Below are 12,853 nucleotides of genomic sequence, written 5' to 3' on the forward strand. Positions count from 1 at the left end.
AGGGGCATGCAGGCCCCTCGAAGGCCTTGATGGTGCGCCTCGCCGCTGCGAGGCCTCATTCATTCAATCGTATTTATTGAGCGCTTACTGTGTGCAGAGCACTGTACTAAGCGCTTGGGAAGTACAAGTTGGCAACACAGAGAGACGGTCCCTACCCAACAGTGGGCTCACAGTCTAGAAGGGGGAGACAGACAATCAATCAATCAATCAATCGTATTTATTGAGCGCTTACTGTGTGCAGAGCACTGTACTAAGCGCTTGGGAAGTACAAGTTGGCAACATATAGAGACAGTCCCTACCCAACAGTGGGCTCACAGTCTAAAAGGGGGAGACGGAGAACAAAACCAAACATACTAACAAAATAAAATAAATAGAATAGATAGGTACAAGTAAAATAAATAAATAGAGTAATAAATATGTACAAACATATATACATATATATAGGTGCTGTGGGGAAGGGAAGGAGATAAGATGGGGGGGATGGAGAGGGGGACGAGGGGGAGAGGAAGGAAGGGGCTGAGTGTGGGAAGGCCTCCTGGAGGAGGTGAGCTCTCAGTAGGGCCTTGAAGGGAGGAAGAGAGCTAGCTTGGCGGATGGGCAGAGGGAGGGCTATTCCAGGCCCAGGCGTCGATGGCGGGACAGGAGAGAACGAGGCCTAACGGTGAGGAGATTATCGGCGGAGGAGCGGAGGGTGCGGGCTGGGCTGGAGAAGGACAGAAGGGAGGTGAGGGAGGAGGGGGCCAGGGGATGGACAGCCTTGAAGCCCAGGGTGAGGAGTTTCTGCCTGATGCGCAGATTGATTGGTAGCCACTGGAGATTTTGGAGGAGGGGAGCAACATGCCCAGAGCGTTTCTGGACAAAGACAATCCGGGCAACAGACAACAAAACATATTAACAAAATAAAATAAATCGAATAGTAAATATGTACAAACATATATACATATATAGCTCCTCGCGACGGGGGTGGGGGGGGTGGCTCCCGGCCGGGGGAGCGGGACGCCGAGACGGCCACCAGAGGGCGCGCGGGGGGCCGAGGGGAAGGGGGAGCGGCGGGGGCGCGGGCGCGGGCACGGACGGGGGGGCGCGCGCGGGCGCCGGGGGCGCGCTCGGCCGCCGCAGACCCCTTCGTGGCGGGGCGGGGCGGGGCGGGGGCGCGCGCGCGATGGAGGGCGCTGAAGGAGCCCAGCAGGTAAGGGGGTCTTGGGGGGGGGGGGGCGGGGGCGGGGGCGCGCGAGGGGCCCCGCCAGGCCCGGAGGCCGAGTCCGCCGTCAATCAATCAATCAATCGTATTTATCGAGCGCTTCCTGTGTGCAGAGCACTGGGCCAAGCGCTTGGGAAGTCCAAGTCGGCAACATCGAGAGACGGTCCCTACCCAACAGTGGGCTCCCGGTCTAGAAGGGGGAGACAGAGAACCAAACCAAACGTGCTAACAAAATAAAATAAATAGAATGGATATGTACGAATAAAATAGAGTAATAAATCTGTACAAACATATGTACATATATCCAGGTGCTGTGGGGAAGGGAAGGAGGGATATGGGGGGGATGGAGAGGGGGACGAGCCCGCCCCCGTTGCGCGACCAAGTTGTGCCCGGGCACCGGGCCCTCGCGGGGCCTGGTCCCCCGCCTCCGTCGCATCCCCCGCCCCGTCCTCCTGGTGCCCTGGCCGGATCCCGGCCCGGTCCTCGGCCCTCCGCCCTGCCCGTGGCCCCGGGCCGGCCCCCGCCCAGCCCCCGCCCAGCCCCGACAGCCCAATTCGCATCCCGCCGCGGCGCTCGGGACCCCGGAACTGCTACCCTCCATCAATCAATCAATCAATCAATCAATCGTATTTATGGAGCGCTTACTGTGTGCAGCGCACTGTACTAAGCGCTTGGGAAGTCCAAGTTGGCAACGTATAGAGACGGTCCCTACCCAACATCATCATCATCAATCGTATTTATTGAGCGCTTACTATGTGCAGAGAGCACTGTACTAAGCGCTTGGGAAGTCCAAGTTGGCAACATATAGAGACAGTCCCTACCCAACGGCGGGCTCTCAGTCTAAAAGGGGGAGACAGAGAACAAAGCCAAACATACTAACAAAATAAAATAAATAGAATAGATATGTACAGGTAAAATAGAGTAATAAATATGTACAAACATATATACAGGTGCTGTGGGGAAGGGAAGGAGGTAGGATGGGGGGATGGAGAGGGGGACGAGGGGGAGAGGAAGGAAGGGGCTCAGTGTGGGAAGGCCTCCTGGAGGAGGTGAGCTTTCAGCAGGGCCTTGAAGGGAGGAAGAGAGCTAGCTGGGCGGATGGGCGGAGGGAGGGCATTCCAGGCCCGGGGGATGACGTGGGCCGGGGGTCGATGGCGGGACAGGCGACAACGAGGTACGGTGAGGCCCTGCAAAAAAGCCCTGCAAAAAGCAACGGGTGATTTTAGCACCTCCTTCTAAGGTTCTTGGGCCAGCAGCCTAGTGTCCTCCCGGGCGAGCGGGGGCCCGTTTTCCCCGCAGGCCTTCTCTCCTCCTCCCCCGGCCCGGCGGCCCAAAGCCGCAGCCCGTCTCTTGGCCCGGACTCCGGCCCCAACAGCCCCCTCTTCGTCCCTCCTCCTCTTCCTCCGGCTTCCTCATCTTCCTCCCGCGGCACTTCGGCCTGTCCAATCAATCAATCAATCGTATTTACTGAGCGCTTACTGTGTGCAGAGCACAGTACTAAGCACTGTCCAGCCGTGGGTCCCTTCCGGGGTGGGGGCCGGAGGCCCGAGTGCCGGTGGAGCCGTGGGAGGCCGCGGGGAGGGCGGTTAGCCCAGCCTGCATCGCTCTCCCTCCGGGCACCGGGCACCACCACCCGCCCGTGGCACCCAAAAACGGTTTTCCTGCCGAAGGATGAGATTTGAAAGCTGGTTTTCCATGAGCAATGTCAGTCGCCTGGCCTGACTGTCACTGTCCAGGTTTTAATCAATCAATCAATCAATCGTATTTATTGAGCGCTTACTGTGTGCAGAGCACTGTACTAAGCGCTTGGGAAGTACAAGTTGGCAACATATAGAGACAGGCCCTACCCAACAGTGGGTTCACAGTCTAGAAGGCAGAGCACTGTACTAAGCGCTTGGGAAGTCCAAGTTGGCAACATATAGAGACAGTCCCTACCCAACAGTGGGCTCACAGTCTAGAAGGGGGAGGCAGAGAACAAAACCAAACATACTAACAAAATAAAATAGAATAGATATGTACAAGTAAAATAAATAGAGTAATAAATATGTACAAACATATATACATATATACAGGTGCTGTGGGGAAGGGAGAGCTGCCTGGATGTACCCCAGGGGAGAGTGCACAGAGAGACGGCCCAGACCCCGCCTTTGGGGAGGCATAACGGTGCCCTTTGAAGTGACAGGTGGGGGTGTATTCGGGACATTTTATTATTTCGGGCCCGGCTGCTCCAGCCAATTCCCCAGACCCTTCAGATCCGATGCCAAGGAGTGAGAGAGATCTAGAAAACGTGGCTCAGCCGGGCATCAACTGCCCGAAACTGCAGATTGGGATTAGGGGCAATAGTGGTAGTAGAACTACCACTACTAACAACTGCAGTATTTGTTTCACTGCACCAAGCACTGAGGTAGTTACAAAATAGGCCAAGCGCGGTTTGGGAGAACAGGTATTGAATCCCCATTTTACAGATGGGGAAACCGAGGCTCAGAGAAGTGAATTGACTTGCCCAAGACCACAGAGCAGGCAAGCCAATCCGGAATTAGAACCCAAGTACTCTGACCCTCAGGCTCTTTCCACTAGGCCATGCTGCTTCTTGAAGTGAAAGGCCATTTTTTTAAATACTTAAGTCAAAAATCGAGGTGAGTTTTACTTTTCACGAAAGCTGCCGACAAAAAATCATTGACCCAAATGGGGATGCAGCAGCTCCTGAAATGCCACAACATTCTGGGTCAGCAGTGGTTGGGCAAGCCGATCGTAGAGTCTTATTCTGAAAAACATCACTTGTATACCTGGTGGCAGGGAAAATTCCTCACTATCGGCTTCAAAGCTCTGCATCACCTTGCCCCCTTGTACCTCACCTCCTTTATCTCTTTCTACAGCCCAGCCCTCACACTCTGCTCCCCTGGTGCTAACCTTGTCACTGTGCCTCGTTCTCGCCTGTCTCGCCATTGACCCTTGGCCTACGTCCTATCTGGCCTGGAATGCCATCCCTCCTCAAATTAGCCAAAAAAATCACACTTTCCCCCTTCAAAGTCCAACTGAAGGCTCACCTCTTCTGAGAGGCCTTCCCAGACTAAGCCCCACTTTTCCTCAGCTCCCCCCACCCATCACCCTGACTCGCTCCCTTTGTTCTACCCACCCTCGCCGTCCCACAGCATTGTGTAAATATGTACGGATCTATAATTCTATTTACATTAATACCTGTTTAATTGCTTTGATGTGTATATATTTATAATTCTGTTCATTTGTATTGATGCTATTGATAATGCCGGTTTTCTTGTTTTGATGTCTGTCTCCCTCCTTCTAGACTGTAAGCCCATTATCAGCAGATTGCCTCTATTGCCGAATTGTACTTTCCAAGTGCTTAGTACAGTACTCTGTCTAAAAGTACTCCTTTTAGACTGTGAGCCCACTGTTGGGTAGGGACTGTCTCCATATGTTGCCAACTTGTACTTCCCAAGTGCTTAGTACAGTGCTCTGCACACAGTAAGTGCTCAATAAATACGATTGATTGATTACTCTGCACACAATAAGCGCTCAATAATTCAGCAGCAAATAGAGACAATCGCTACCCAACAATGGGCTCACAGTCTAGAAGGGAGGGAGCTAATTAATATATTAATAATTATAATATGGATAGTATATTACCCGTTAACTCTTGACAATTTACCTTGAGGCCTATTATTGTTATTATTATTGTTATTGTATCTGTTAAGTGCTTGCTATGTCAAGCACTGTTCCAAGAGGTCCCATGTGCTCACAGCCCAAGTCGGAGGGTAAATAGGTAATGCATCCTCATTTTACAGAGGAAGGAATCTGAGTCACAGAGAGGTGAAATGACTTGCCCTAGGTCATACAGCAGGCAAGTAGCAGAGCTGAGATTAATCAATCAGTGGCATTTGTTGAGTGCTTACTTGTGTGCAGAGCACTGTGCTAAGCGCATGGGAGAACACAGTACAACATAGCAGAAATGTTCCCTGCCCACAAGGAACCTCCAGTCTAGAGGGGGATACTCTGACTTCCAGTCTCAGGCTCTTTACATGAGACCATGCTCTCCTCAGCATTCTGTTAAATACCTTCATTATTATTATTAAATCACTGACACCATTTCCCTAGCTTTTCTTTGTCGTTGGTGCCTTCCTTAAGATTGGAAGCTCTTGTTTGTAGTTATTTGTAGATTGGCTAGATAATCAAAGTTGCCCCCAAATGACCGTACCTACCTTGGGCTGATATAGAGCCATTTTCAGCTATCTCAGCGTTTGCTATCTTGTCCTTTAACACTAGAAACCAAGCCTGCATGTGACAGACATGAGTGGACGGATTAGTGGTGGTAGTAGTAGTAATAGTATTTAGGGTTTCTGTGTGCAACTCACTGTACTAAGCAGTGGGAAAGAATGCGTGGGTGGGATTTGGACGTGGTCCCCAGCCCTCAAGAGGCTCACAACCCAAGAAGGGGTACTGGCGACAGACATGTGAGGAGAGAGGTAATAAGATAGAAGTGGCCCACAGCCACAAACATGACAGAGAGAAGCTGAGTCGGAAGAGCTTGGAGGAGCAGGAGGAGGAGGAGAAACAGCATTTGTTGAGCATCCAACTGTGCTAGGCCCTTGGGAAGTTCAAGATAAAGAAGCGACCTGTTCCTGCCATAAGAGCGTCCAATCTAATGGGGGAGACAAACATAAAAATATGAAAACTCTGAGAAGAAAATCACCTGATGAACGGTCCTTTATGTGTGAGCGCCAGGGATGGTGTTAGGAGAGTTGAAAACTCGCAAAGGAACACAGCTTAGCCATGGCCTGAGCCCCTCAGACCCAACCACAGAAGCTCACCGCCTGGGCAGCCTCCGCAGCAGGACGCAAGCAGCCTGTGGTGCCCGGCTCTGGCCTGGAGGGTCAAGGGTTTGGGGCAGCCCGGGGCCCCCAGCCACTGACCAGCTGGCTAATACGCACTTGGTTTCTTCACGTCCAGGGCAAGGTCCGTAGGTGACTGATCTATCCCCTGAGCCTGGCGGCCTGGAGGGGCCCCCAGATGGCTCTGGGGTTCAGGCTCAGGGCAGAGGGAGCTCGGCGAAGCCCCAGCCGAGGGAGGTGCCTGGGAGTTGGGGCAGGCTCTGGTCCTCCCTGCCACTACCGGCCTAACAGCTGTCAGAAGCCGCCCCTCCCCAGGTGGCTTGTCTTAGAACAGTGCTTTGCACATAGTAAGCGCTTAATAAATGCCATTATTATTATTATTATTATTATTATTATTCTTTGACCTCGAGGGGCCTCAGCCTGCCCGAACCTCGTCTGAGCGGCTGGCACGGCCCTCAGGGGCCTTGAAGCAGTTCCAGGGCCCAGGCAGGAGGACCCAAAACTTCCCAACGACCGCAGCCCCCGATCACGCAACCATACAGTTAATGGCTGGGAATGGACGTGCTGGGTGGAAGGAAGGGAGCCTCTGTGGGTGCTCTGCGGATTACATGGTGGAGATTGCCTTTGGCAGATTGATTATTGTGTAGGTTTCAGGGAGAATCGCCTCACTTCTTCCTGAGCTGAAGAAAGAAGCATCCTCCTGCCACACTGATACACACACACTCCTGTCTCTCCCCCCTCCCTCGTTCCGCCTTTGTCTCGCTCAGGGTAATGCCTCCATCAGGAAGTGGACCAGCCAGGTCCGGCGCAGGTAGGAAGAGAAGCTCTTGCTGCTGTCCCAATCGCTCGGGGCTGAAAACGGCAGGAGTGGCCCAGACCACCCACCCTCAGACCCTTTGCCCTTCCTCCAGGGGTCTGCTCTGGGGGCCGCAGTGAAGCCAGTGGCTGCAGTGGTGACAGTGGCTGCGATGGCAGTTGCAGTAGTGGCGGTGGCATTGGTGGCTGCAGTAGTGGTGGTGGCAACGGTGGCTGCAGTAGTGGCAGTGGCTGCGGCAGCTCCAGGCTTATGTTCCCTGCTTCGATGGGGGCTGGTCTGCTGCTTTTCCAAAGGCAGATCGATTGAGGGGGTGGCGAGTGGCCCTAGGAAAATGAAGCGCTCTTGCTTCCTCCCTGGGAAAGTCAGCATACTTTCTTTTTTTGCCTTCAGAAGGTTGTGGTCAGCTCCATTTTGGCTCTTGGAAGTTCAGACGGGAATTTTGAGCACAATTAAAGCAAATTCCCCTCTGTGATGCTTATTCTCAGGTACTAGATGAAGAAGAACCTGTTCTGATCACCCAGTTCCTGGCAGACCTGGAGGACACCCTCAGCCCCATCACAGAGGAGAACAGCGCGGCTTCAGTTAAAAAACCAGGACCCAGCCCCCACAACTGGAGTGCTGAGTGGAGCTTTTGGGTAACTTGGCTTTTTTTGATGATCACTCCCCCCTTCCTTGACTTTTACTTAGCAGGCTTCTCCCATTGATCTCAAGGCACTCTCCAAGCCATCTGTGGGTCTTCTGGGAGCTGGGCTCCTCCTCCGTGGGGGAGCTGACAGGGATCATGTCCCCCTTCTAGACTGTGAGCCCACTGTTGGGTAGGGACTGTATCTATATGTTGCCAACTTGTACTTCCCAAGCACTTAGTACAGTGCTCTGCCCACAGTAAGCGCTCAATAAATACGATTGAATGAATGAACGAATGAATCATGTCTAACTCTGTTGTCCCGGATTCTCCCAAGCGCCTAGTACGAGAAGCAGCGTGGCTCAATGGGAAGAGCACGGGCTTTGGAGTCAGAGGTCGTGGGTTCGAATCCCACTCCCCCACGTCTGCTGTGTGACCTTGGGCAAGTCACTTAATTTCTCTGAGCCTCAGTTACCGCATCTGTAAAATGGGGATTAAGACTGTGCGCCCCTCAGGGGACAAACTGATCACCTTGTATCCCCCCCAGCACTTAGAACAGTGGTTTGCACATAGTAAGCGCTTAACAAATGCCATTATTATTATTATTTTTATAGTATAGTGCCCTGGACACAGTAAACGCTCAGTAAATACCATTGATTGACTAGTAGGGAGGGGGTTGCCGCTGGCCTGGCCCGGTTCTGGACAGAGAGGAGTCAGTCACCCCTAAGCAGGCAGCCCAAATTTGGGCCTCCCTTAGCCAGCGGCTAGGTGCAGTGGTTGTCCTCCCTCAACCGGCCACTAGGCGGAGCTGTTGCCTGCCCTCAGCCGGCCGCTAGGAGGTGCTGTGGTCCTCACTTAAGCGGCCGCTAATGTGAGCTGATCTCTGCCCTTGAGCAAACCTGTTCAATCAATCAGTCAATCAATCGTATTTATTGAGCGCTTACTGTGTGCAGAGCACTGTACTAAGCGCTTGGGAAGTACAAGTTGGCAACATATAGAGACAGTCCCTACCCAACAGCGGGCTCACAGTCTAAAAGGGGGAGACAGAGAACAAAACCAAACATACTAACAAAATAAAATAAATAGAACAGATATGTACAAGTAAAATAAACAGAGTAATAAATATGTACAAACATATATACATATATACAGGTGCTGTGGGGAAGGGAAGGAGGTAAGATGGGGGGATGGAGAGGGGGACGAGGGGGAGAGGAAGGAAGGGGCTCAGACTGGGAAGGCCTCCTGGAGGAGGTGAGCTCTCAGTAGGGCCATGAAGGGAGGAAGAGAGCTAGCTTGGCGGATGGGCGGAGGGAGGGCATTCAATCAATCAATCAATCAATCAATCATATTTATTGAGCGCTTACTGTGTGCACAGCACTGTACTAAGCACTTGGGAAGTACAAGTTGGCAACATATAGAGACAGACATATAGAGCGCAACAGCGGGCTCACAGTCTAAAAGGGGGAGACAGAGAACAAAACCAAACACACTAACAAAATAAATAGAATAGATAGGTACAGGTAAAATAAATAAATAAATAAATAGAGTGTTCGAAGGTTCTCCGGCTCTGGAGTGCAGTAGGCCCAGCCCAGGGAGATTCTGCTCATTTTCTTTTCACTCACTCACTCACTCAGTTGTATTTGTTGAGCGCTTACTGTGTGCAGAGCACTGTACTGAGCGCTTGGGAAGTACAAGTTGACAACATACAGAGACGGTCCCTACCCAACAGGGGACTCACAGTCTAGAAGGGGGAGACAGACGACAAAACAAAACATATTAACAAAATAAAATAAATAGAATAAATATGTACAAGTAAAATAAATAAATAGAGTAATAAATATGTACAAACATATATACATGTATGCAGGGGCTGTGGGGAAGGGAAGGAGGTAAGGTGGGGGGATAATATGTAATAAATATGTACATATATATATATATATATACACACACAGGTGCTGTGGGGAGGGGAAGGAGGTAAGGCAGAGGGGATGTCTTTTTCCCCAGCCCCACTGGCCCACTCCGACCCGCTCGCCCCAATTGCCCCGCTCGCCCTGCTCACCCCACTCGCCCCTTACCAGCCACTCCTTTTCTGCCGCCGCGAAGGCAGCGCTTATTTGTTAAGCGCTTACTATGTGCAAAGCACTGTTCTAAGCACTGGGGGGATACAAGGTGATCAGGTTGTCCTACGTGGGGCTCACAATCTTCATCCCCATTTTACAGATGAGGTAACTGAGGCCCAGAGAAGTGAAGTGACTCGCCCAAAGTCACACAGCTGACAATTGGCGGAGCTGGGATTTGAACCCATGACCTCTGACTCCAAAGCCCGGGCTCCTTCCACTGAGCCACGCTGCTTCTCTAATTATTACAATTATTACAATTACAATTATTTTTCCTATTCTTATCCTTATTGTCCGCTGTGCGACCGTTTCACTTCATTTCACATCATTTCGAACCATTTCACTTCTCTGTGCCTTCTTGTAAACCATGTTGACGAGAAGAAGGCTGAATTCATGCATTAGTTTGGAGTCTAAGCAGCGTGGGAGTCTCTTTGTGCTGCCGTTTTCCCTTTGGTTTTGAAAGGTAGAGCCTGATCAGCGAGGGCTAATGGTTACCTCTGAGGTTTTGAAAACAGGAGCTGGAAATTGTATCCCCGGTTCCCTGCCTCAATTCCAGAATGGGAGGCAGCGAGGCCTGGAAGGAAGGGCTTGGCTCCGGCAGTGGGAGGGCCGGGTTCAAGTCCCAGCTCTTTCACTGGCCTGTTGTGTGGCCCTAGACAAGTCATTTAACCTCTCTGGGCCAGCTCTCCCTGACTCCCTCCCATGTGGGGCCAAGACTGTGTCTCATATAATGATCCTGTAAATATTCCAGCACTCAGTGCAGGGCTTGGGACTTAATAAGCACTCAACAAATACCTTTGCCCACATGATCATGCCTTGAGTAAAAGGTTACTTCTTTTTTAAATGCATTAAAACTGCCCCACAACAAGCTATTACTATTATGTTATAATAATGATGATGGTGATGATAGGGGGCTTATTCTGTGCCGATCTGAGCCCTGGGGAAGCTACATATAAGCGGATTGAACACCCTCCCTGTCCCGCTCGGGGCATTGGGTGGGGGGGGGGTGACTCACTGTCCAAGAGGGAGGGAAGGAGAGCAGGGATTCCATCCCCATTTTACAGAAGAGGAAACTGAGGCCCCAAGAGGGGAAATGACTTTCCCGCGGCTTCACAGTATTTTGTCACAGCAGCATCAGTGATGGCAGTGGCCCATTAGTAGCAATCCCATTCTACCTGTTTGCCACTTTGAGCTATATATGCATTTTCTTTGATTGGTCATGTAGTTGGTCGGAGAAGCAGCATGGCTTAGTGGAAGGAGCACGGGCTTGGGAGTCAGGGGTTGTGGGTTCTAATCCCGGCTCTGCCACTTATCAGCTGTGTGATTTTGGGCAAGTCACTTAACTTCTCTGTGCCTGTTACCTCATCTGTAAAATGGGGATTAAAACTGTGAGCCCCATGTGGGACAACCTGATTACCTTCTATCTACCCCAGGGTTTAGAACAGTGCTCGGCACATAGTAAGTGCTTAACAAATACTATAATAATTATTATTATTATTAGTTGGAGAGAGCCTCATCTCCTAGAGAACGTAGGCACATTGGGGCAGATTTTCATTTTTCTCACTTTGTGATTGGTGGACAGTGTGGAAACCCGCAATCTAATCCCAGAGGAGGAGGAGGAGGAGGAGGTGGCCGAGAAACCAGGAAAGAAAATGAACAAACTAAAGAATTAAGCATCTGATTATGGTGATGGGCGGGCATTTACTGATCCCTCAGTTGGAAGGATGGGTTGCTGTTTTCTGTGAGAGATCCAGTGTTCGAGTAGCTGGAGAGGCCAACATGGGACTTGGGTGTCCGGCCCTGCCTCCTCGTTCATCCACACGACCGGCCCTCGTCCCATTTGTGGTGCTCAGCCCCGTTTTTACTTTTGCCACCTGGTCACTGCATCCTTGTGATGTTTCTACTGGAGAAGAGCCGCTCCTGGCCAATCCCAGCTCTCGTTCCGAAACCCCCTGCCACACAGCAGTTCTGCTTCAGAATTTCAGCCAAAAAGTTTTCAGCTACCCGTATTTGATTTTTGAAGATAAGTATGTGTGGTTGCCCCCACGGAGGACGGGTGTGTGAGTGAGTGGCTGCAAGCATATCTGCCTTCCAGGGAAGGTATGCTGAAGGCAGGTCCCAGGAAGACCCCTGAAACCGAATAGATCCCCCCGGGAAAGCCCCTGGGAACAGCTGGGGAAGCCCTCCCTAGCCAGTCTGGAGTGCTGGGAAGAGCAGCAGGGCCCCCCTGGGGGCAGGGAGCCCCTCCTCAGGAACTCTGGCCCAGATCTGTTTACCTCCAGGAGTAGAGATGTCTAGAGTACTTAAGGAGTTGACAGAGGGCCAAGGAGGCGCTAAGCCTGAAGCCCTTGAGCCCCTCCCTGCACAGGGAATCAATCAATCATGCACTCGATTATATTTATTTAGCGCTTACTGTTTGTAGAGCACTGTACCAAGTGCTTGGAAGAGTACAGTAGAACAATAAAGAGACATATGCTCTGTCCACAACGAGTTTACAGTTTAAGGGGAGAGACAGACATTAATATAAATAAATTATTCATTCATTCATTGTGATATTTACCGAGTGCTTACTGTGTGCAGAGCACTGTACTAAGGGCTTGGGAGAGTACAGAGAAGCAGCGTGGCTCAGTGGAAAGAGCACAGGCTTTGGAGTCAGAGGTCATGGGTTCAAATCCCGGCTCTGCCAGTTGTCATCATCATCATCATCAATCATATTTATTGAGCACTTACTATGTGCAGAGCACTGTACTAAGCGCTTGGGAAGTACAAATTGGCAAGATATAGAGACAGTCCCTACCCAACAGTGGGCTCACAGTCTAAAAGGCGGAGACAGAGAACAAAACCAAACATACTAACGAGATAAAATAAATAGAATAGATATGTACAAGCAAAATAAATAAATAAATAAATAGAGTCATAAATATGTACAAACATATATACATATATACAGGTGCTGTGGGGAAGGGAAGGAGGTAAGATGGGGGGGATGGAGAGGGGGACGAGGGGGAGAGGAAGGAAGGGGCTCAGTCTGGGAAGGCCTCCTGGAGGAGGTGAGCTCTCAGCAGGGCCTTGAAGGGAGGAAGAGAGCTAGCTTGGCGGATGGGCAGAGGGAGGGCATTCCAGGCCCGGGGGATGACGTGGGCCAGGGGTCGATGGCGGGACAGGCGAGAACAAGGTACGGTGAGGAGATTAGCAGCAGAGGAGCAGAGGGTGCGGGCTGGGCTGTAGAAGGAGAGAAGGGAGGTGAGA

The 12,853-nt window shown here is 51.3% G+C and overlaps 1 protein-coding gene across 1 annotated transcript in view; it reads left to right on the forward strand.

Annotated features, from left to right (window-relative positions):
• Window positions 1–1,162: 1,162 nt before the first annotated feature.
• The window catches only part of GRAMD1C (GRAM domain containing 1C), a 59,112-nt gene continuing 47,421 nt past the window's right edge, over window positions 1,163–12,853 (forward strand). The window contains 2 exon segments of the mRNA XM_038754117.1: window positions 1,163–1,189; window positions 7,351–7,500. Of these exon segments, the coding sequence (XP_038610045.1) occupies window positions 1,163–1,189; window positions 7,351–7,500 (177 nt within the window).

Source organism: Tachyglossus aculeatus, chromosome 11, assembly GCF_015852505.1.
Source record: "Tachyglossus aculeatus isolate mTacAcu1 chromosome 11, mTacAcu1.pri, whole genome shotgun sequence".
NCBI lineage: Eukaryota > Metazoa > Chordata > Mammalia > Monotremata > Tachyglossidae > Tachyglossus > Tachyglossus aculeatus.